Raw genomic sequence first — 26,006 nt, forward strand, 5'->3', positions numbered from 1 at the left:
TGTTGAAAGTGCCCTTATACGATATGGAATGCCAACTGTTGAATGGGGGCCTGGCAATGCTGCCTTGGTGGGGAGGGAGGGAAGACAGGTGAGGGGTGAGCATTATGCTTTTCTGAATAGTGGTGTTGCCTCAAAGTGATTTATATTTTCCTCAGTTTCAGACATTATGAGAGTACATGCTTTGTAGTGAGCCCATCTGATAAAATGTAATAGGAGGTCAAAAAGGAAGAAGAGAAAAGCTAAAGGGATGAGGGTAGACAGAGAAAGGAAAAAGTGGGGGAAGTCAGAAGATTTAAACAATGGAGAAATATGAAAGCCAAATTACCATAGCAGTGGTGAAGGAATTAAAGAAGCATTTTGGTTACTTTGTAGTGTTATTTTCTACTTGTATTATTGTAATGAATGAGTTATCCCACATGGCCTTACCAATCATGCATCTCTTTTTATCAACCCATGATTTTGCTTTATTTTGTAACTTTTTTAGCTAAAACTGATAGTCTACACTATCATTAATTAATTTTTTAATATTGGCATTTCAGAATTTCCATAACAATCCCAAAAGAAGCAATAGCATGATGCCAATAAAGGGAACCTTCTTTGGAAGTTCCAAAAAATGTTTTTTCTAAAATGATACCATAAATTTTTTTTTAACCATTAAAGGTTGAAGTCCAATAATTTGAAATTCAGGTTGCCCTTTAGAGGAAGATTTTTTTTTTAATTCACATAAAAGCAAAATAAACTGTTAAATTGTAATAATATTATGGCCTACAATGAAATGTCAAGATAAAGATTTGAAAATGTGAACTGTATATGATTTTGAAATGTATTGGCAGCACTCAACTATTTAAAAACCTTTATTTTCATACTTCCAGGATCCACACACTTGAAGTTAAATTTTGAAGACTTTATATATATTAGCTAATCTTGTTTTATATATTAGCTAATCTTGTTTTAGCTCTCTAGAGTTCCAAGAAGGCCTTATCTTGTCCCAATAAAGTATTTGCCTCACTGTCTACCTTATACCTCCTCACCTTATTTCCATTTTTTATAACGAAGCCTTCTTTATCCATAGCTTAGTAAACTGTGCCCCCATAGTAGAAGCAGTGAGAGAAGTAGTGAGATGTCAGTGGTTTTACCTGCACAGCTCTCCTTTGCCTTATAAGCCAATATGACATAGTTCAGACTCTGGAACTGGGTTTACTCCTATGCTTTCCCATTTTTGACTTTGGCTAAACTGTTTAATTTTTTCTGGGTCTCAATTTCCTCAACTGAAATGGGAGGTGATAGTAATAGCACCTATCGCATCTGGTTGTTATTAGGATCACAAAAATAGAGAATATATATAATAGATTATATATATATGTGTTCTTCCCACTCCCACTCAATTTCAAGGGTTGTTTAAATGGTTGAGAAAGTTTCATCTTTTTAGAAATCTTGGCCCCCTGGCCTGTCTTAGTTTGCTAAAGCTGTCAAAATACAATATACCAGAAATGGATGGCCTTTTATAAAAGGGATTTATTAAGTTACAAGTTACAGTCCTAAGTCTGTGAAAATGTCCAAATTAAGGCACCAACAAGAGGATACCTTCCCAGTGGAAAAGCAGCTGGCATCCGAGTTCCTGTGTCACATGGGAAGACACATGGTGACTCTGCTGTCCTTCTGTCTTGGCTTCTGGTTTCAAAGGACTCTCTTAGCTTCTGGTGTCTCCTGGGGCATTTTCCTTCTGCATCTCCAAACATCTGTGTCTGAGCTTTCTCCAAAATGTTTCCCTCTTAAAGGACTCCAGTAAGCTAATAAAGACCCACCTTGAATGGGCAGGATCACATCTCCATGGAAAAAACCTAATCAAAAGGTCCCACCCCATAATAGATCTGTCCCCACAATATTGGATTAAAAGTACATGACTTTTCTGAGGTACATAATGTTTCAAACCAGCACATGGCTATATTTTGTTTGCCTGGACTTGGCACTTGTTCTATAATACTTATGCCCTTCTTGCCAAAAATGATATGACTACGGGTATCTCCTTGGTTCCAGCTGGGACAATTAAATTCTTTCCTGAAAATGCATGAACTGGGACTCAGAAAAGAACTGCAGCTGGGAGGTGAGAGGCCAAAGTGTCTTTGCTTGCCATGTTTCTAGCCCTGCGCAAGGCCAGTTTGAGAGAATGAGGCCAACCCTCAGAGAGGACTAGACAGTTCCGACAATGTCCAGTAGTTTCTATTTCCACCAAACCCCAGACCCAGCTATGGCTTTGCTCTTCCCGCACTTTCAGGAACCTATCAATAAATTCCTCTAATTGCCTATGTTTGCTGGGTTTATTTCATTTACCCCCCTAGTTTGGGTTCCTGTAGATGCAGATTCAGAAAATTGGTTTATTCTGGAGATGACCCTAGGAAACATGTGTAGGGAGTGGGAAAGAAACACGGGGGTGGGAAAGGATTTATCAGGCAAACTGTCACTGTGGGCAATTACAGCTCAAACTCACTGAGGATCCTGGGATCCAGTGTAAAACTTGCGACTCAGAGATACCCCACCCAAAGGGAGAGAGCTGGGGTTTCCATACACTACCTCTTATCAGCCATTAGCTTAGGGCTATTCCCCAGTATATAATTCACTGGCACTTTAGTCCTGTCATATGTAGGCAGAGAAGATTGACAGTGTTAAAGAAAATCCTCAAACAAAGCTTCAGAAAGTTTGGAAATCAGGCCAGAGTGCTCTGAAGAAGTAAGAGTCACAGAATGTGGGCAGGTCACCTACCACATCTGCTGTGACTTACAACGAAAAAGCCCTGACTGGTGTAATATAGACATGCTTACAGGGTGGCCGCAAAGCCTTTGTACATGCCAAGTGGAAGCTCTGTGTATGATCCCCTTCCATTCTCTGCACAAATGTGAATTTTTTCCATGTCCTTCTATGTTTATGACTGGAAGTTTTTAAAAGCAGTCCCTGACCTGTTTTAAGTTTTTAGATAGAATTGGGAAGTTTTTTCTTTCACCATCTCACACAGAGAGACTTTCTGCCTCCCTGTGGTTCTGGACTGCCATTGCCTACACCAGCTTTGCAAATAAGATAGCAATCTGAGGCTGCTGATATAATCATCATTTAAATATAGATGTGATAGTAATAACTGTAAATCAGGAGCAGATAGGGAATAGTCTTTCTGGGAAAGTCTCTAGTACCTTGTACAAAGGCTATCAAATGTGTGCTTGGAAGTTGCTTGACCACTTTTTTTCATAAGTCTGTTGTTAAGGAGGAAATGTACACATTTTAATGTAACTTTATATTTAGAGAAAGGCATTTGTATAATTATATACTGTGAAGGCTTGCATTCTTCTTCCTTGCAAAATCACCATAATTACTTTATTTAGTTATGGACTTGAATTTTAAAGGCTGGTGATATTTGGCTTGAATACAAATATAAAACGCATGATGTCAACCTATGTTCCAGCTGTTTCTTTTTGTTAAACATCACTTGAGACAAGCAATAGCAGTTCATGTACAGTGAAAAATTGCAAGGCTTTGGATTGGATTTAATTTGTGTTTGTGACTCAAAGTAGGCAGTACCTGATAATCATTTTGATGGTTGAGGTATAATCACTGAGAGTTTGTAATCCATTTGTTTAATTGCCCAGAATCCTCACTGTATTTACAGTTAATTGGTCCCCATTACAGTCTTCTTAATAGAGACCATAAAGCAGAAGGATGAGAGAAACCTGAAAAAGAACTTCTAGTCCATATGGTTTCCTGAAGCCAAGACCTACCAAGTGTTCATCTATTTTATTTTTTCACAATCTTCATGAGAGAGTAAGAGGGGAAAAGTCTGTAAGGAAGATGATTTATAAATTATTTTCACTGTTTTGGGCCTATGAACATTTCTATAGCCAAAAAGCCAAAAAAATAAAAAATTAAAAAATAAAAATGTTCTTATATTAATTGAAGTTTTTCTATTATGACTTGAAGTTTTTGGAATTTAGTACCAGTTCAAAACATCTGGTCCCTTCCCATGATTTAATAATTCTTCATATACTGAAAGATTTTAAATGTATTTTTTCCAAAATTTCTTTCTTCTTTATAGTTCTCTTCACCTTTTAATTCAGACTTCTAAATATTGAACAAAAATTTTCATACAAACCCTTGCAATGTCTTAAAAAAGACATATGAATTCATCTGATGAGGTGAGAAATGAGTCTACCTTTTAAAGTACAACTTCAGTGCTGCTTTTTTATTTTTTATTTTTTTTTACTTAGGCAGGCACCAGGAACTGAACTTGGGTCTCCATCATGGCAGGTGAGAATTCTGCCTGCTAAGCCACCATCGCACTGCCCTTCAGTGCTGCGTTTTTAACTTAAATATACATTTTCTTCCCCTCAGGATTAACTTATTTCAGAATTCATGAAGTAGATTAAAATTTTAACTCTCTTCACAGAAAGTTTTTCAAATCTTCCTTCTATCTTCCTCCTTCTTCACGATTACCTTCACTCTGAACCCTGGAAATTCTATACATCAGTTGAAATCAGATAATTTAGAAAGAAAGAATCTGATTAACAGTAAATTGTTTGTCCCCAACAACAAAAAAGTGCAGGTCCAGATGGCTTCACTGGTGATTTGGACCAAACATTCAAGGAATTAACCCCAATCCTTTTCAGCTTTTCAGAGAATTGAAGATAAGGGAATACTTCCTAGCTCATTCTACAAAGAAAGCATTACTCTGATACCAAAACCAGATAAAATCATGCAAGAAAAGAAAATTACAGACCAATGTCCCTTATGAACATAGATGAGTTTTGCATCAATGTAATACGCCACATCAATAGAATGAAGAAAAAAAAGAGGAAAAAAAACCCACGATCATCTTGATTGGCACAGAAAAGGTGTTTGACAAAATCCAGCACTAAAAAAACTAGGAACAGAAGGAAACTTCCTCAACATGATAAAAGGCTTACGTGAAAAACCCAGAGCTAGAAAAGGATTGTGGAAAGATGGTGGAGTAGGAAGCTCCAGGAAGCAGACTGACCACCAGAACAACTATTAAACAGGCAGAAATTGTCAGAATTGAAACTCCAGAGTCCAGTAGAGTACTGTGCAGCACCCAGGGAAGAGTGGGAGGCAGAGGCTGGTAAATTGCAGGAATGCTTCTAAATTGCTCTTTCCATGGTATAGCAACTGATGCCCATCCCCCAGCTTCATTTCAGGCAGCAGCTTGCTGGTGCCAGAATGGAATACAAAATCCTAGTTCCCCAAGGTCTGGGTAGACACAGTCTAAACACTGATCGCCGCTTTTAATTACTTACCTCAGACTGCTCTGAAAGCAGTAATTACTCCAACCCACCCAGGACAAGGGTGGCAGTGGAGACTTAAAGATGGTACACATCCTCAGAGCTGTGGTGGACAGTTGAAGGGCTGCATTTTCTGGGCAGATGCTAAGACAAGAAAGCACAACTTTGGGGAGCCATGGGGGAAGCTTGTGGCATCCTTCCTGGTCCCTCCCTCAGACCCTTCCTAGAAAATTTGGAGCTGGCTGGTACTTGCTTTGTGTGCACCTAACCTTATTTTAGTTGGGAAATATTGACTTGGGAAACTCCTTTCTGGCTCCAGCATGCCCCTGTCCCAGAATTTGTGCTCCAGACAAAAGCAGCTTGAGAAAGCAAAATCAGGGTAAGAAACAATTGAGTCAGTCAGCCTGGGAAAGCCTTACCTGTTATAATTCCTGCAGATGGACACCCAGAAGGGAGTGGGGCTTCCTGGGGAGTAGAGGGGCATTCAGATTTCTTTAAATAGGGAAATCCCTAAGGCCATTAGCAAGCACAAGCCCAGGGCTAGGCCCAGACAGTGAGGTTCCTGCATTTGCATTTGCCTTGGGGTGACCTTCCTGATAGAAGAACTGAACTCTGAAGGAGAGCACCAGCCAATCCAAAGACTGGGAAAGGTGTTTTTTGCTTAAGTTTGCATGGTTTTGTTAGCCCCTGACACTCAAGAAAACTTTTGACATATCACTAGCTGGATAAAAATTTAAGAAACAGACGTCTTAGGAAATAAATCACAGAGTTAATATTTTAGAATATTAAAATGCACAGTAAGCAATAAATACTACAAGACAATCAAAAACAGGAAATGATGGCCCATCCAAAGAAAGAGGATGAAAATCTAGAAGAAATCGATGGAGAAGACCAGACTGTGGACATATCAGACAAAAACTTAAAAAAATAATCTTCAATATGCTCAAAGAGATGAAGGAAAATACAGAGAAAAAGCTAAGAATATAAGGAAAACAGCAAATGAACAATATGAGAGTATCAATAGATAGAAATTTTAAAAAGAACCAAGCAGAACTTCTGGAGTTGAAGACCACAATAAGTAAATGAAAAATTCCCAGGAGGGTTTCCACAGCATATTAGTGCTGACAGAAGAATCTATAAACTCCTGAAGAAGACAATTGAAATGAGTCCAGTTGAGGGAGCATAAAATAAAAAGACTTAATAAAAAGCAAAAATAGCGTGAGATACCTATGGGACATCATCAGGCATACCAGTATACATATTGTTGGACTCCTAGAAGGAGAAGAAAGAGAGAAAGTCACAGAAATAATGACAGAAAACTACATAAACTTAACAAAAGACATGCATATGCACATCCAAGAAGCTCAGAGAACACTTAACAGTATAAGTTTGAGGAGAAATTTATCCTGTCACATGGTAATCAAACTGTCAAATTCAGAGAACAAGGAGAGAATTCTGAAAGCTGCAAGGAACAAGCAATGTATTATGTATGAGGACTAGATTAACTGATGATTTCTTATCAGAAACCAAGTAGCCAAGAAGACAGTGGGTTGGAATACTTTAGGTGCTAAGTGAAAACAATTGCCAACCAAGAATTTTATGTCTGGTGAAATTTTCTTGTAAAAACGAAGGAGAAATTCATACTCTCAGATAAACAAAGGCTGAGAGTGTTCCTAACAACTAGATCTGCCCTATAAGCAATGCTAAAGGAAGTTCTTCAGAATGAAAGTGGTTCAAATCAACATAAAGAAATAAAGAACTCCCTTGATATTAACCGTTTGGATAATTATAATTGCTAGTTCTATGGTATTGCATTTTTGGGGGGTATTTAACTCCACTTTAACTTCGTTCAGATGCTAAAATGCAAATGCATAAAAAGTAATGATAAATCTATGGTTTGGAACACAAAATATGAAATAACAACTACAAAAAATGTTGGAGTGGAGTCACAGGGTAAAGGAACAATATATGTGTAGGCTTTTGAAATGAAGCTGTCATCTAATTAAATGTGATTATTGTATATTTAGGATATTAAATTTTAACCCCCTAGTAGGCAAAAAGAAAATATATGAAGAATATATCCAGAAAGATTGAGAAGGGTCTCAATATGGTGCAATACAACTAATCAAATAAACATGAAAGTAGGCCTTAATAGAAGAATCAAAGGGCAAAAGTGGTGTAAGACTTACCAAGATGAAATAGCAACATGACAGAAGAAAGTCCTACATTATCAGTGGTTACTTTAAATATAAATGGATTAAACTTTCTGGTCAGAAGGCAGAGAGTTAGAGAATGTATGGGAAAGTATGACCCAACTATATGCTATTTATAAGAGACTCACCTTAAATTCAAAGATATAAGTAGGTTGAAAGTGAAAGGCAAGAATTAGAAATACAAGCCATCCTCATTGGAAAGGAAGAAGTAAAACTCCTATTTGCAGATGGCATGCTTCCATATATATAAAGTCTTGAAAATTCCACAACAAAACTACTACAGCTAATAAGTAAATTCAGCAAAGTGACAGGGTACAAGATCCACACCCCAAAATTAGTAGTTTCTCTAAATATAATAATGAAAAATGGAAGAAGAAATCAAGAAAAAAAATCCATTTACAATGGCAACTAAAATAATCAAAATCTGGAAATAAATCCAATCAAAGATGTAAAGGATGTGTACACAGAAAACTATAAAAAATTATTAAAAGAAATCAAAGTTGATCTAAATATACGGAAGGACATTCTGTGTTCATATATAGGAAGACTAAAGATGTGTGAAGATGTCAATTCTACCCAGAGCAATTTACAGATTCAATGCCATCCCAGTAAAAATTACTCCAGTCTTCTTTGCAGAAGTGGAAAAGCCAATCATCCAATTTATATGGAAGGGTAAGGGACCCTGGATATAGAAAGCTAAAACCAACTTAAAAGAAAAAGAAAAAAGTTGGAGAACTCAGACATCCCTATTTTAATACTTATCACAAAAGTGTGTGGTACGAAATAAGGATAGACATACAGAACAGTGGAATAGAATTGAGAGTCCAGAGATAAACCTTCACATCTATGGCCAATTGATTTTCCACAAGGGTACCAAGTCCTCTCCATGGGGAAAAAATCATCTTTTCAACAAATGTGCTGGGAAAACTGTTTCCCATGCAAAAGAATGAAATTTCATCATTATCTGATACCACATATGAAATGAACTCCATGTGGCTCAACATGTTAAATTTAAGAGGTGAAACTATAAAACTATTAGAAGATAACATAGGAGGAAATCTTTAGGGCCCTGAATGTGGTAATGTATTCTTAGATAACACCAAAAGTATAAACAGCATAAGAAAAAAAAAATTGAGCTTCACTAAAATAAAAAACATTTGTGCATCAAAAGACATTATCAAGAAAGTACAAATAATCTAGAGAATGGGAGGAAATATTTGGAAACTGTACATTTGCTAAAGATTTAATATCCAGAATGTATAAAAATTACAACTCAACAAAAAGACAACACAATGCAAAAATGGGAAACGATTTGAATAGACATTTCTCCAAAGTAGATATACAAAGACAATAAACACGGAAAAAGATGCTCAATGTCATTAGGAAAATGAAAATCTTAACCACAGTGAGATAACACTTCACACCCAGTAGGATGGCTATGATTTAAAAACTGAAAATAATGTGTTGTAGGACTTGTGGGGAAATTGGAACACTCACATATTTCCGGTGGGAATGTAAAGTGGTGCAGCCTATGTGGAAAACAGTTTGGCAGATCCTTAAAAAGTTAAAACATAGAATTACCACATACTAATATTTCCTGTCATAGATTTATGCTCAAAATACTTGAGAGCAGGGACTCTAGACAGATACTTTTGCGCTGATGTTCGTGGTGGCTTTATTCACAATAGCCAAAAGGTGGCAGCAGCTCAAGTGTCCATTGACAGATGAATAGATATGCAGAATGTGGTATATATGTACAATAGAATATAGCCAGAAAATGGAGTGTAGTGCTGATTCACGCTATAACATGTATGAACCTTTAAAACATGCTAAATCAACTAAGCCGGATATAAAATGACAAAGACTGTAAGATTCCACTTATATGAAATATCTAGAACAAGCAATTTCATATAGACAGAATATAGATTAGAGGTTATCAGGAGCTTGGAAAGGAAAAATAGGGTTATTGCTTAATGGGTACAGAGATTCTGTTTTGTGGTAGTAGAAAATGCTAATGGTAGCACGACACACAACTAATGCCCCTGAATTGTATACTTAAAAATGATTGAAATGGCAAAATTTTTGTAATATATACATTAACATCATAAAAAAGGGTATGTTGAGTGTGCTGACAATGTGGTCAAAATAATGAAAGGCTCTAAATGAATATTTCTCAACACCAATTAAAAAATCTATTGGTATTTTTCAGGAAGTTTTACATTCTTTTTGGCATCTGTAAACGCTTTTACTTACTTTTAAATTTTTTCTCTTTATCTTCCCTATGAATTTGATATTTTAATTCTTCATTTTCAGCTAATTGTGACTATTGTGCAGTAAAATGGAGAGTTGGTTTGGTGGGTTAGGTAAATAAGGGTGAGTGATATCTTAGAAATATACTCATTGAGATAGAAAGGTATTCTCAATGTATTTTTAAGTGAAAAGATAGGTTACTGATAATATATATATCATAATCCTATTGCAGACAAAGTATCTGAAAATATTGCCAAATCAAACAAGCATCAAGATCCAAAAGCAGATTAGAAATTAAAGAACTACAAATATTGAAAACAAAATAAAAATGACAAAGCCTGAAATCTTAAGGAAGTTCAAAACTTGTTAAAGTTTCTTTTGTTTCCTTATTACTAGAGCAGTATAGTCATTGCAGAAAATAAAGAAGAAAAATCCCATCAAGAACAGTTGTAATTCGACTAATCCAGAAAGAAAAAAACCTCAAGAAACAGTTTGGTGCCCCAATTCAAATTCTTTTCTATCCAAACGCACACACATATGCATTTATATCAGTGAATGCTTTTCTGTGGCTTCAGTTTTAGCATCTGTATTGTAGTCTATTATCTGGATAAACTATCATGTATTTCTTCAACCTGTCAACATTTTTTAGATATTCAAATTATTTTCAAATTATTTCTGTAATTCACATCATACATGGCATGCCTAATTGATAAAAAAATAAGTTAGAAACAAGATACAAAAGAAAAGAGCTTTTTAAATAGCAAAGAAATTATTAATATGTGAAAATCCAGTGTTTGGGAATATCCATTTGTGATCAGTTTGTCATTTTCACCAGTTTCTTCTTGAACATTAAAATAATGACAGCTAGCTAAAAGTTATTGTGCATTTGTTAATCTACATGACTCGGATATTGCTACACATATGAATCCATGTAAGAGTTTAAGTCAGATCTGTCCTAATTAGAGTGCCTCTTTACTGAGTAGTTTTTGACTAAACTATCAGCCCTCAAAGAACTAGAATCTAATGAGGCAGAGAGAGAGAGAGAGAGAGAGAGAGAGAGAGACTAAAATCCATGATTGTGTTACAGTATGGTATGTCCTTTATTGGGCTCTACAGAGGAGAAGCATAGGGTTCAGCTGGGAGGTGAGGTGGTCATTAGCAAATACCATGAGAGAGTGATAATGCAAGGATGAGCCTTGAAGAATGAGTTAGAATGAGTCACACAACTGAGGATGGAAGGGCGTGAAGGCATAAGGATACATCATAACAAGCTTCCCAGAACTGCAAAGGGTGCCTGGGGAAAATGACAGGTGGATTCTGGAAACATATTCAGAGGTCAGATCTTGAAATTTCCTGTATTTGTTTAAGAGAAACCAAAGTATTGATATAATGTTGTGATATGTTCCTATTCTCATTTGAGAGCTATTTCTGGTAGAATGGCCCAGAGGTGATAAGTTTGAAGTTAGGGAGATCAGTTAATAGAAAATTGTTCTGTCAATCTTGAATGGGAAGATGAAGACTTTGGCATGGACGAGTAAGAGGAGGTAATGGATGGGAGAAATGTTTAAATGGAAACTCATGCCTTCTTATGTACATTGAATAAGAGGGAGGGAGCAGCATTCAGGATAACTCTAGTATATATGGCTTCAGCAACTAAGTGAGCTAGGGAAGATGGGGTAGGATGTTCAGAGAAGGGGATGTGATTAATTTACATTTGAGTATGTTGAGTTTGAGCTTTTGAGACATTAAGGTTATCGCATCCAGAAAGCAACCCAAATATGTTCTGGAGCTTCAAGAGAGAGTTGCTAGCTGGTGAGAAGACATAGGGTCTTCAGCATCTGGGTCAAGCTGGCTGTGAAACAGACAAGGGCAAATAAGTCCTTGAGGAACCCCAACATTTAGGGGGAAAACGTGGGGGGGGGGGGGAGGCAGATACCAGGTAGAAAGAAGAAAAATCAGGAGAAAATAATGTCAGACAAGACTGAAAAATTTTGAAGAAGAAACACAATGCTATTCCCAGATCAATGGCATCCAGTGTTGCAGAGAGGTTTTCAATATGGTGATTTAATATGACTCAATGTAAAGGATATCCCTTGGAATTGCAAATATGTAATGATTACTCAGAGTGTTTTTCTGGGAGCGGTAAGGGCTAAGCTAAGACTGCAGAGGGTGGCTAGCAGTGGTAGGAGAGCAATGGCCACAGCCAGTAGGTAAAACTGCTGTGAAGGAATGTGAGAATGGGGATGGTGGTTAGAAACCAGGCCTTGAGGATGTTTGCCTTCAAAGGAAAAGGAGTCATGGATGGAGAAAGTAATTAAAGGTGTGAGGGAGGCATATTTTGTAGAACAAGGAAGAACTTGGGACCCAGCTCTCTACTTCAGTCAAAACACCTTTGTTTTGATTTCTTCTATACATTGGGCCTCTGCACTTTATTTAATATAAAGAGAACTCTAGAAAATCTTTAAACAATTGGCTTAGATGTTCCAGTTCTAAAACATGTATTAATCATTTGATATGGTCTGTGCAGGGTAATTTTACAGTAATAGCTTGAATGAACACATTAAGATAATACTGGCTTATTTAAAGTCATGTTTCCAGAAGGACTTTAATCCACAGGAATAACTGTTATAGCTGTAATTATTTGCATTTTAATTCCTTGACTAGCACTTATAATTAGGATATGTGTAAATTTCAGCTTTTTAAATTTTGGCTTCCATTTGGAAAAAAAAAGTAAATCTTAGCATTGAACTATTAGAAAAAACTGTGGAGAGTTTTACACCAAAATGAGAATTCAATATTGGTTCATTTTTTAAATCATGTATTACATTTTATTACAGTTTAATAAAAATACATTTCTAGCTCTCTGCTTAAGTAAATTTACAAGTAACAATACCTTTTAGAAAAACACGTTTTATTTATCATTATAAACAAGATTCATGTTGCTTGGAAAAATTTTTTAAATACATAAAAGTATCTTGAAAAATTAAAATCATATATAATCCTAAATAAATAAATTTGTAAATATTTTTTATTCTTTTAAACCATGAAACATTTCGAAAATATAACAAATGTGCATTTATCCGTGCTAGATTTCAATATGTTCTTGCTTTATTATATTTACTTAAGAAAAAATTTTAAAATAAATAATGTTATACACCCAGTTGAAGACCTCTCCCTTTCCCTTTCCTTCCCAGAGGTAACCACTATCCTCCAACAGGTGTACTGACATCTCACTTGCTAATGTCCCATTGGCCAGTGCCAGTCGTGTGGTGAAGCCCAGAGACAATGTGTGAGGTGACTGTGTCTTGTGTGGTCACCAAGGTAATAGTCTGTCACACCTAAAATTTGCTTAAGTTTATGCATGTTTTATAGGTTCCTTGAAGGTAATATGTTTCCTTTGTTTTTAACCAGTGAAGCTCAATATATGTTTATCAAACTATTTTAACAAATTATTCAGACTTTTATATCCACATTTATGTCAAAGATTAATTGGTGTGTAAAAAATCTGCTTCTGTTGTGTGTGTGTGTGTTTTTAAATTTAGTGCTCTTTATATCTATAACAGTTTCTGCTTTGTTTATGTAATTTAGTGCAGGTATATTAAGATTCATGAATCTTCATTTTGGATTGTAATGTTCATCAACAGCAAGTGGCCATTATTGTCCTAAATACATTTTTGTTAGCTTGTCTTTAATTTTTCTTTTGTTTTATATTAGTACTGGGGATTCTTATTTTTGTTGTGCCCTTGGTCACTTTTATTTTTTCTTGCTGTTGTAATTGACTTTGTAATAACCCTATCTGAAATTCTTTGCATTTTTATTTACTTGGAAGGATAATCTTCTGGTTAGTACCTGCTTCTTTTCTTTTTCAGAAAATGAACTCATTCACAAAGCTTGTTAGTTTATGTTTTCATAAATTTGAGAAAGGAGAGGGTATTTTAAAAATAAATCTAGATTTCAATTTTAAACAGTTTACCTTTTCAATGTTGTAAAATAAAGTGACAATCTCTAAAATCAGTTAATGTGGTAAACAAATCAAAGCACAATCCTTAATTCGCTTTTTCTATTTATCTTTCACCCTTTCTTCCATTTAAACTGATAACATCTAAGGAAAGGGAAGAAGCAGAAATTGAATAAATAATGTATTCTATTCCTTATATTTCAAAAATGCATTTCATTTGGTTATCCTTATAATACACTGGGACAGGTTATTTCCCTATTGTATAGGAAAGGAAACTAAAGCATAAAGAAGATAATCTAGATTTCCACAGTCCTACGGTGTCAAGGTGTGATTCCATTCAGCCACATGAGGTTATTGCTAAATTGATTTATTCTCTTCGCATATAACTGGCATTCCATGGACTGCAGAGATAACAGTTAATACCTAAATGGAGCAAATAACTCTGGAATTGAATGAGGTTTTTAAATTCTTTCTGGTCTGAAATCTGTAGCTGGTATAGTAAAAGAAAGAAGAAGGCATTACTTTTATATATGTTCAGAGATTGTTAAGATTAATTTCAGTGGTATAGGTAGTTAGGAATATGGAAAGTTTTGAGGATAAATACTTCTAAAATATTTTGCATTTTAATGACTAGAATAAGTGAAGGGAAGTTGAGGTGGACCATTTAGCTCCTTGCTTACTGGCAAACAATTTTCAATTTAGTGTAGATTAAATGGTAGTAACAGTGACACTCATTTCTTAAGTTTAACCCCCCAAACCTAGGAGTCATATTTTGGACAGTTGCTTTTTTTTTTAAACCTTGATTTCTAGTCAGTTTAACAGAGACAATAAATTATGGCAAACCAGAATGCCAGCAAGTAAAATTCTAAGGAAAGAAGTTTCTGGTCATATCAGAGTTTCAGAAATTAAGGACCAGTTTCAATAAAATGTAACTTAGTTTTTGCTTCCCCATTCCTCCTCTCTTGCTCTCTGATAGCTCTTCCTTTTCTGTTGCCCCTGCTCTTTTTCATCCCATACTCTAATCTTAGGAAAATTACTAGAAAGACACTGCATGTGTGGCCTTGGACTCGGTGTTATACCAGGTCATTTCCCTTTAGCTCATCATCAACCAATAGTCACCATCAACCATACCCTTGCTCTGGATTCTGTTATAATCTTTTCTCCCCATTTTTCTCCTTTGCTACTTCCCGAGAATATCTGCAGTGTTTAATAAAAGGAATGCATTGCTGATTCTGGGAGAACAAACATTGGGCTCCATGAAGATATTTTGGGTGAAGGAGGATTCTTAGTGTGCTTCCAGTCACACCAAGTCTGTGATTTTTGTTGATAGCTTTCTTTGAGTTGGCTTTAGTTATGGTTTCCTTTTAGGAACCAGAGAGACAGAATGAAATCAATCATGAGAAAGCTGTCAAAACCTATGACTGAAGGTTTTTCATATATTCGGAGTGATTGAACTTCTGTTTCAAAGATGGAGAGAAATGCTTTTCTTTTCTTCTTCAGTTGAACATGAGATTACAGACTTAAGATTTATTCATACAGCAATTTATGAGAAATTACAATATGATTATGTCTAAGACATCTACACTTAAAGCCATTTCTTAACAGTGACTTAGTCACCTTTTAATAAAAATACTTTACTTTTTAAAAAAATCTTAAACAAAAACAGATTTTAAAAAATAGCTTTTAATTTACAAAAGTAATGTATCATCAAAAATTGTTTATATGTTCACAAATTTGCTTTTTAGTAAGAATGCAGTCTAATTTCCAACAAAATGTTGACTCAATCCTCAATGTTTAAGTCATAATCTTTATTTTAGAACTGTGTATATATTTCTCTTTAGGATGTTTTAAATTCTTATTTGATGGATATGATCATCTCTCCTTACTATAGAGGTGAGGAGATTGAAACCCAGATTGTCAAATGGTCTGCTTGAGACCACAGAACATTAAGTGCCAATTCATGACATCAACTTTATTTTTAATTTGTCTGTGTTTTTCATAGCAGCTAGTGAACTTTATTCATTTGTTTACTTTCATATTAATTGTCTCTATGAGACCAGGAATTTTTGTGTGTTTTGTCCACTGCTGTCTTTCTAATACCTATAGCAGTGCCTGGCACATAGTAGGTGTTCAATAAGCATCTGTTAAATAAAATGAAAGAATGATTATCTAAGGAAAGATACAGATTGTAGGTGCTTTTAGAATTTGGTGACAGGCCATCTGTAGGGGCTGACTTGGTAAGGGAATGTTTCACCCAGTAGGTAGAGAACTTTATGCAGGTGTTAAAGGGTGGTATTGGTTGGAGATGAAAGGAGTAAAAATACCAGGAGGGAGTTGTTATGAAGGGACAGACAGAGATAAGGTGGAAATTGAGATGGGTGGGACAGGATGAAGGAGTGTTTTGAGACCACACATACTTTTCCGAAACTGGACCTGTTGGAAGGTAAAAATAGTCTGAGACTGCTGTGTTCATTACCAACTTTTTCCCACCTAGGGTAGTAAAAATCCTTGGCTTATCTGACTGACTCAAATAGGCCAAAGGTCAAATATTTGTTTGGAAGTTCACTCAGACCTCCTCATAATTCAGTAATGTGATAGTCCTATCTTTACTACCTTGTCATTGTACTGCCTGTTTTTTCTAACCCATTCATTGTCACAACCCCCATGAAAGCTGACAAGTCTCTCTCTCTATAATAATAATGCCACTTTGTGTAGCGTTTAGTATCTTTCACAGCACTTGTGCCTATATTATATCTTGAACAGATTCTAAATAAATTGTGTTGTCACATAAAATGATCTGAAATCAATTGTGTCATCTGGACAATGTCCATTGATCCTAGTAAAGGGAAGAAAATTGAGTATGACTGAATTCTTCATTTCCAGTTAAAACAACAACTCAATTAAAGGCAGATTGACAGCCACACCAGTAATCACAGATCTGGATTTGCATGAGACAATGTCAATGCATTCTGCTTTTTACCTTCTTGAGCTTTATATATATTATATATAAAATGCTTTCCTGGCTTAAGTATTACATTAATCTGTGAAATATGTGCCTATTTTAGTTTTAATAGTCATCTGCCACTCATTCAGGAAAAGCATATTAATTATTCTTTCAACCAGAGTGACTTACCATTTTAGTTCATAAATTGTTACTTAAGGATCTGAATCATGCACCTGTTTAAACCAACCTGCAGTACATAGGTGACCTAATGAGACAGTTTGACATCTAGAAACCAATCATGGCCCACCTTTACCTATGGGATTAATAAAGCTATTTTGATGGCTCTTAGGCCAGTTTGTTATTTAACTAAAATGTTTACAGATAAGATATGCCCATTGCTGTAAAAATTGGGACTGGATTTCGCATTTCATATATTCATGTGTATTTTGTACTTTAATATGCTGTTTATATTTAAAGGAACTTTTAATCATTGATTTCACTAGGACCCTGATGACTAGTTTCTTTCAGTGGGATAATATATTATTCCATGATTGTTGAATGTGTCCTTTCATGACCTTTTCCCCTCTGTGATGAGTTTGTGTTTAGAACAAGCAGAGTTGTTTAGATACCAGCTTTTTAAAACTATCTGCCTAAAGGTAGAGATCATCTGGGAGCTGAGCACATTTTCTTGATACCAGGCTGTGGACAGAGCCTTTTAGGATAAGGCTTTAAGAGACAGCTGACATCCAGAATGGTGTTACCTTTCAGATATCCTCAACTGCCAATCTCAGCAGTCATGGATTAATATATCTCAGGTTAATCTAGTTTCTCCCCTCATACCTGCTCCCCATATATTTATGTTAATGGCATTGATATTCCCTGCAGTCACCCAAGCCAAACACTTGGGAGCCTAGAGGATATGGGGTCTTCCACTCTTCTTATCCTCCTTCCCAACATCTAATCCATCTAAGAGCTCCACAGATTCCCTCTTGTCTGCCTTTCCTTGGCCACCACCTTACTTGAGGTTCACCCCACCTACCTAGACAGCCACAGTGACCTCCCCTCAGGTTTCTCCACCAGCTCAGACACTTCACTCTCCCATGGCAAAAAACACCATGGTGCTGATGAGGACATCCTTTACCTTCTGTGGCTCTAGTGAGACCAGACCATGTTCTAACAATACCTTTGTCTACTTCTAGTAAATAAGTCCTCAAAACAAAAGATCAGTATATGAACAGATCTTTAGTCTGCATTCGTTGTTCTGCTTAGGTTCCTTTCGGATGAATTCTGCTCATCCCACAGAGTATATATGCATGTCATGTTGCTCACTCTTTCCAGAAAATATGCTGAGGCTCTTATTACCCCTTGGTTCTCCCAGGTTCCCTTTTCCCCATTAATTCTCATCAACACCCATCCCACTACAGTGACTTTCTTTTTTTTTTTTCAAAGAGAGAAAGAATTTATTACTAGACACATAGTAGGACAGCAGATAGCCTAGGAGCCCAAAATCTGTCTCCCCAAACTACAGTAATTTAGGTAGTTTTGTTAGAGAGAAGATAGGGTTTAGGATAATGAGCACAGTGGCCTCAGATAATGTATTTAAAAGTGATCTAATTATTGAACAGGCACAGATTGACTGCATGCTTAGTCAGAACGTAAGAAAGAAAATGATGGAATGAGGTATAGGTGACTTGTAGATTAAAGTCTAAACTACTATGCATGTCAGGTAGGTCTGCTTTGGTTAGATCCAGTTTCAGTCATCAAGATAACTTTAGATTTGGGGTGGGTTAGTTCTGGGCTGACCCGAGACCCTTCATTAATAAACATTAAGGGGTGTCTTTAGCAATTACAAGACTCTAAAGTTGAAAAACTGGATAACTGGGTACAAATGAAGGTTAGTCACAGGGTCAAAGGGTTTTTACAATCACAGAGGCAGAAGATAAGGGCTATACACCCATTAGCAGAGATCAAGGCAGCTGGATTATAATTCAGAAATTTCAGGCATTTTCCTCTGTCTACTCCAATATGCCAGAAAGCAAAAAGGAATATTTATGTAACGATTCAGTAATCAAAATTATCCCTAAGATCCTGATTTTTTGAATACAATTCCTTCCTCTCATTTGATAATTATCTCTCAATCTTGAGGAATATCTGAGCAATGACTAACTGCTTCAAGGCTGAAAAGGAGTGTTGTAGTTAAGGGGCAAAGGGATGAAATGATGAAACCAGTTGTTATTCATGGAGATTCCAGCATCTCTGAATTTCACAGCTTCTCTGGCATTGGAACAATCTGGTGGTTTCAAGTCTCCTTTCTAATCTTCAGGTCCAGTAAAACAGTGATTGTTTCTTGAACCATTTCTCAGCAACATTTAACCCATCTCTAGCACCCATAGATAAACACATGCCAACACGCACACAAACATGTAGGCAGCATACATACATACACATGCTTTTACCCATCTGATGTTGCTAAAAAACATTTAATGTTTTTTAGAGCCACAATTACTTTTCAGTCTAAATAAATAATAGTTATTGGCATATGGATTTAATTATGTTCCCTCAGGTCAGATTTTTATCTTCATGAACTCAGATGGGCTTTTGCAGTCTTGATTAGGTAAAATAGTGTGTCATGTGATCCCTGATCAGATGGTTTATGTTGTCTTAAAATTTACATTTTTGTTTTTCAGTTTACTAATTAGTTCTCTTTCTTTTTTTTAAAGGCAGTCTAGAGAGATGAAAGTTTGATAGCCAGTACCTGAAAACTAAATGTACTTTTTAATAGACTTAGAATTAATACATTGCTGTGGGATATAAAAATCTCTTTTCTATCTTTACTCAGTGAAGCAAATATTATTTCATGAATTACTTCAATGAAAGAAACTTGTTTCCAAACATTTAGCCCTCACTATGTCCCAAACTCCTTAAGATGCTTTTATCAGTATTTTCTAACATTTAAGAGAATATTTTCTTTTATGATGTCTCCAAACACCACTTCCAAGATGCTATATCATTATATCATCAATTAGATTCTATTTCAATGCTTGTTTTCAATTTCTCTCAAAGTTTTAATTTCTTCTCCAATTTCACATTCCCTTAGACAGATGAATCGGCCCTTAGCCCCTAGAATCTTTCTGCTCAATAGTGTTATACATATGCTAGTTTTCAAGAAATCCTACCTACCAAATATTATAATTTTATCCTCTGTGGAAATTACTAGCCTTTGAAAGGTTAACTTTAACTGTGGCTCATCCATGTGTGAAAATGGTGGATGGTATTATGGACAAATATGAAACAGCAGGTGATGTGAAAACATTGGATCCTTTTTTTTTTTTTTTTTGCCTTAAGGTTTATTTTACACTCTGTAGGCAACTGCTAAGCCACAAAATACACAGCTTAGTGACACACAATTACACCTTCAACGAATGCAGGTGATACCAATTATATAAAAACATTTTTGTGGAACAGGAGAAACAGTAATTTGGATGTGAGTAAGAGGACACCAGAGGGTTTAGGATGGAGATTTCTGCATAAGCACTTTTCAGTAGCATGAAAATATATGGTCAGCCTGAAAATCTCTGATAACCCTAGCTCCCTTAGTCACCATGCTCAGGCATCTTCTTCCCTCTACTCCCTCTGTCTCATATTTTTTCTATTTTATATTGCAACTCTTTCACTTCCTTACCTGCAATTTATTCCCTTTTCACCTATTACAGAGTATAAACTTAAATTTACTCAGGGAGTATTTTAGCAAAGCTGTTTCTAAAGCATGAAAAGCCCAATTGATCCAATAATTCTATTCACAGAAATTTATTCTAAGGAAATAGTGATGCTTTCAAAAATTTGTTTCTTAGGTGATATTAAAATAGCAGAAAATTTAAAGCATATGCTCAACAATAGGGTGCTATTAGGTTAAATACATCCATAGAAAATTATAAAATCATTAAAATTTGTTTGTGAAAGATATTTAATAACAAGGTAGATAACATAAGCTTGTCTAACATGTAACTTTATGGCACTGCAGCTAAAGTAAAATATCCTGGTCACTGGGTTAAAAGGACAGTTCCTTTTGCATTTCATCTTGCAGACCTAAAAATACAGAAAACTTCATGAATTGTCTGTCATCCCATTGGAGGGGCAGTGCTTGTCTGCTCTGTGTCATTTCAGTTTTAGGATATGTGCTGATAACATGAGCATTAACTTTGTTAAAATTTTAACAAAAATGACTCTGTTACTAGTTTAAGAAAGAAGAATATATTTGTCTACACACAAAGCATTTTTAACAAACTAATTTTGAAACAGTTGCAAACTTCTGAGAAAGTTGCAAATAAAAATAATACAGAGAACTTCATTATTATATCTACTCCAGAATCATGTGTAGTGTTTGTAATTGTCTCTTTAGTAAAAAAATATTTTCCCCCATTACATGAGTTGTCTTTTCACTTTTCTTATAATGTCCTTTGATGCACAAAACCTTTTATTTTGATGAAGCTCCATTTATCTATTTTTTATTTTTTATTCATGCTTTTGGTATAAAGTCTAAGAGTGCATTGACTAATACAAGTTCCTGGAGATACTTCCCTGTGTTTTTTTATGAGTTTTATAGTATTAGCTCTTATATTTAGATTGCTGATACATTTGGAGTTAACTTTTTTTATGTGTCTGCCTACATATATATGTGTTTTCTATATCTATACATATACACACACAGAGGCAAATATGTTATACCATAGGAAATTTTGTTCAAAATGTGTTTTTTTTTGGAGGGTGTGTGTGAATCAAACCCAGGTTTCCTGCATAGCAGATGAGAATTTTACCACTGAACTACCCATGCTCCCCTAGAGTTAATTTTTGCGTATGGTGTGAGTTGAGGTAGGGATTCAATTTAATTCTTTTATGTACAGATATCCTGTTTTCCCAGTATCATTTGTTGAAGAGACTATTCTTTCCCCATTAAGTGAACATGACACCCTTGTCAAAATCAATTAACCATTGATGTGTGAGTTATTTCTGAATTCTCAATTCAGTTCCATTGGTTTGTAAGTTTGTCATGAATAACAAAGCCCTATGGCAACAACTCCTTAATCATTCTGAATTATTGACCTTGTATTGATTATAGGTGTTTAAAATTCCCTATGGTATAACAAATTGCCTCTGTGTGTGTATATGTATAGATATAGAAAACACATATATATGTAGGCAGACACATAGAAAGACTAAAAAATGTGTTTGACTGAGTTTCCCAGAATAAGACCCTTAGATGATGATTGAGAGTCATTTATTAGGAGTTGTTTTCAGGAAAAAACAGTAGAAGAGTGGAAATAAGGTACAGAGAAGGGAAGGAGGCTAAGTTAACAGGAAATGCCAAGCCAAGTTCCAGAGCAGATGTTTGGCTCAATTTTGGAAGGGAGTGCTGGGAACAGTGTGGATTTCACCTCAGAGGTGTCTCCAATAGGGGTAAGAGTGTCAGGTATTTATACCTCCATACCCATCAGCTATTGGTTAAGAGTGAGGAGGTAAATTCCCAGGATCTTCAGTCCTCTGTGCCAAAAACCAAAACGTGTTCTAAGAGCCTGAAAACTGTTCTCCAGAGGAGTGCCGAGACTGGCTGCTGGGAGGGGAAGCACTTCAGGAATGGGAAATGGAAGTGGGATCTGAGGGATATGGGTGGAGCACTGGCAGCATCTGCTTCATGAACTTTGTAAATATGAAGCAAATCATATGAATTCATAGTAGATTAAAACATGAGAAATGTATCTGTGAGGAGCCAAATATACTTCTTCTATACGGGACATTGTATTTTGTTAACTTGAGCAGATAGATCTGGGTACACTTTTTGTACTGTCAGAGTGAGCAAAGTCCTAGACATTTCATACCAAATTCCTTGTTCCTATATATTGAACCAAAAAATACTCACCAAATATGAAGATACTTAACTGAGAGAGCTAGAAATCATGCTTTTCTCTGTGATACGTAATATAAATCTTAAGCCAGTAATGCTCATTAATCTCACAGAACAGAAACTACTTGATTGTTTTTAACAGTCAAAACAGATTTTTACCCATCCTGATTGTTTTGATATTGATTTATCAGTTCCTTTAAATCTTTATCCACTGCCAAATCTAACTTTTATTTATCAGTCCTGTAATGCAGAGGGCCAAGCACAGTGCTAAGTATATGTTATTGAACTGAATGATCACACTACTTAATTTGGTGTGTGTTTGTCTATGTATGTGAGCATGTATAAAATATCCAAAGGAGCTAAATAAAATAAAATAATAAAATAAATAAAAGAATGATAAACCCTCACAGCTTAATTTCATTTGAAGGCTAACAGCATCCTGGTTAAGTTTGCAAATGCAATTTCAAAAGAGGTGAACATGGTAGATACTGTCATCTCTTGCATGACATATATACATATGTAAATATACTTTTCCTCTAATTTATAAGCTAAAGTTGAATAGCAAATGGGGTGGGGAGACAGTATGAGTCAGTTTTGCCAAAATATTGCTGTCTAACCAATAACCATATAATCTCAGTGGCATTCAAGAATAAACATTTATTCTCACGTTCACAGTCTGATCATCTGGTCTGGATCTCCTAAGACTGCAGGTCTGTGGATTTATTGGGGTAGATCTGGGGCAGATCTGCTCCATGTATCTTATTCTGGGCCCAGACTGGAGGGCAGTAGTTATCTGGGACATGTTCTTCTCATGAAAGTGGGCAGAAGCTCCCAGAGGAACAAATAGAAGCACTCAATACTGCTTTTTCTAAAAAACACTTTTTATTGTGAAACATTAAATTTACAGAAAAGTGATAGATTTTGAAGTTCAGTTTAACAAATAATTATAGAGCAAATTTGAAAGTATGACATAGGTTGCAGTTCTAAAATTTCAGGTATTTCCCTCTAGCTGTTCCATTATACTAAAACCCAAAAAGAAACAACACTGTTTCAGCAGTGACAATCAATTGCTAAATCTTAACTTCTCTGCCACAAGTCCTTTTCATTTGATCATTATCTCAATCTCCAGGGATATTTGGGCAATGACCATTCTCACTTCTTCATGTTGAAAAAGAGTGTTGATATTGTGGGGTAGGGGAATGCAACTGGTTGATGTACTTGGAGAGACTGGTACCTCTAAGTTTCAGGGCTTATCTGGTGTAAGAACAATCTGGAGGTTTTAAGTTTCTGAAAAATAAACTAAATATGTAAAATTTTTATAGAGTCTTAGATAGAGTGCTGGGTTTTCCATAGGGTTTTCAGGAGTATTGTTGGTTGGGGCTTGGCATACCATGGCAACTTGTAATATCTGGCTGGCGCTTGCATAGTGTAACCTTTTGAGTGACCTCTATGCTCTATTTGAAATCTCTCAGCCACTGAAACCTTGTTTTTTTTTTTTTACATTTCTTTTTTCCTTTTTTGGTCAAGAAGATGTTCTTAATTTCATGATGGCAGAGCCAGGCTCATCCCTGGGAGTTAACTTAATACTCGTAAGACTGAAACTCTGATATAGTGCGCTGTCTCTTCCACATTCTATCAACCCAAGCATGTAGACATAGGAAAAACCAAAGGCAGGGGTTGGAGATGAACACAACCCACCATAAGACCACAGCAAGGATGGGAATATATAAAAACTCCAGAGCAGTAAAACTTGGAGTGAACAACAATTCCATCAACCACAGGGGAGTTGTTTCTGGAAATCAAAATAACTTCCTTAGACACATGATAGGCAGTGTTTATATGGTTCATTGATATTTAGCACTTAACCTGGAACTAATTGATTGTGTTTCTTGAGTCATCTGAGGTTGTGTGATTTCAAAGATACTTTTTAAATGTGTTTACCTGAAATAGTGATTCAAGAATTTCAAGTACTGCCCCCTCCCCCCCACCCCATCTTTAGACCACAGGTTGAAAACTGGATCTGTTTTCTGGACTGACTTATTCTCCATTTCTCAGTACTTATTAATCCTTATTTTAATTCAGCCCTGAGGTACTGAAGAGTGAGCCGTATGGAGAGAAGGCTGATGTCTGGGCGGCAGGCTGCATCCTTTATCAGATGGCAACCCTGAATCCTCCCTTCTACAGCACCAACATGCTCTCCCTAGCTACTAAAGTAAGCAACGTTGGGGAACAAAATGGTCTATGCTGCTAAAAATGCCATTCCTTTTCTTCTTAAACAGAACATTTGAAATTTTTATAAAAATGTCCATTAAAAGCAGGCATTGTTTTACAACCCATAAGGCAGTTTATTCCCCCCTTTTCTTCTAATATAGTTCATGTACTATGACATGTTTCTCAAAATTTTTCATAGAGAATTATGAAAATAAATATATGAAATTACTTTTGGGGGACTTTTATTTTTAGTTGCAGTTTTGGCTGCCCACAGTCCCACATATAATGTTATTCCACACATCATTTATTATGAATTTGAGTTTAACTTTAACTCAGCTTGGATAATATAATATGTTCAAGAACTGTTTAATCAATGCTTAATATTTTTTTATTTGGTAGACTGTTTTGGTTTCTGAATAAAATTTGTTCATGAATTTATATTGCTTAATTAATAATAACTCTCATGCTATGGCCAAGTGTTACTGCTCACAGATATAAATGGCTCATTTTACTTCCATCATTCCAGTCTGTTTGTTTTGCAGATAGTGGAGGCAGTATATGAACCAGTACCAGAAGGGATCTACTCTGAAAAAGTGACAGATACCATCAGCAGGTATGTGGTCTCACCACTTTGTGTGTGTGTGAGTGTGTGTATAGGGATCACAAAGAAATACCTCATGATTACAAAAATTCATGAAGAAGGGCCCCCAAATAATCCAAACCTAGAAAAATGTTTGTGCATCATTTGGTAACAGTGACAATTTGAAAGCAACCAAAGTGTCCAAGAGGAAGTGCATTCATTTGAAATATTATGTGTCTACTATTATGATTATTCAGAAGGCTTTGTATCAACCCATAAAATGCATTTGATATGAAGCATAATAAAAGCTAGGATGTAAAGCTGTTTGTAAGTTTGACTGAAACTGTAAAAATATGCATGGACATGGAAAAAGGCTGGACAAGAACACATAAAACTGAAAAGGGCTATGTTAAATGCTTAATTTGCAAGCAATGTTTCATTTCTGTTTTTAAATTGGTAATGTTGGGTTTTAGGATAATTTTTCAAAGAAAACCAGAAGTGCTCCGGTTATCAATATGATAAGAGTTTAATGAAAGTCATTATTCTGATGCAGTCTCTCCTGGCCCCACAGAACCTGAGTGCTGCCGATCTTCTACCCCACCCCTTCCACTCCCCCCCTCCATCCTGCACTCTAGCCACATGGAGCTTGCTCCCTCCTGGTCTTACCCTTGC

General features: G+C 35.8%; 1 protein-coding gene and 1 non-coding gene across 14 annotated transcripts in view; one reads left to right on the forward strand and one right to left on the reverse strand.

Moving 5' to 3' along the window:
• Positions 1-26,006, forward strand: part of NEK10 (NIMA related kinase 10) — a 297,546-nt gene that overhangs the window by 135,996 nt on the left and 135,544 nt on the right. For all 13 annotated transcript variants that reach the window (XR_013162877.1, XM_077129956.1, XM_077129961.1 and 10 more), the window contains 2 exons: positions 24,626-24,755; positions 25,297-25,367. Coding sequence is in view for 12 of the 13 variants with exons in the window: in XM_077129956.1 (XP_076986071.1) it covers positions 24,626-24,755; positions 25,297-25,367 (201 nt within the window). In the remaining variant the exon portion in view is untranslated. The remainder of the gene's footprint in view (positions 1-24,625; positions 24,756-25,296; positions 25,368-26,006) is intronic.
• On the reverse strand, positions 20,733-20,838 carry LOC143658147 (U6 spliceosomal RNA). Its single transcript, XR_013163163.1, has one exon. It is a non-coding gene; the product is annotated as a U6 spliceosomal RNA (small nuclear RNA).

Source organism: Tamandua tetradactyla, chromosome 15 (assembly GCF_023851605.1).
Source record: "Tamandua tetradactyla isolate mTamTet1 chromosome 15, mTamTet1.pri, whole genome shotgun sequence".
Taxonomy (NCBI): domain Eukaryota; kingdom Metazoa; phylum Chordata; class Mammalia; order Pilosa; family Myrmecophagidae; genus Tamandua; species Tamandua tetradactyla.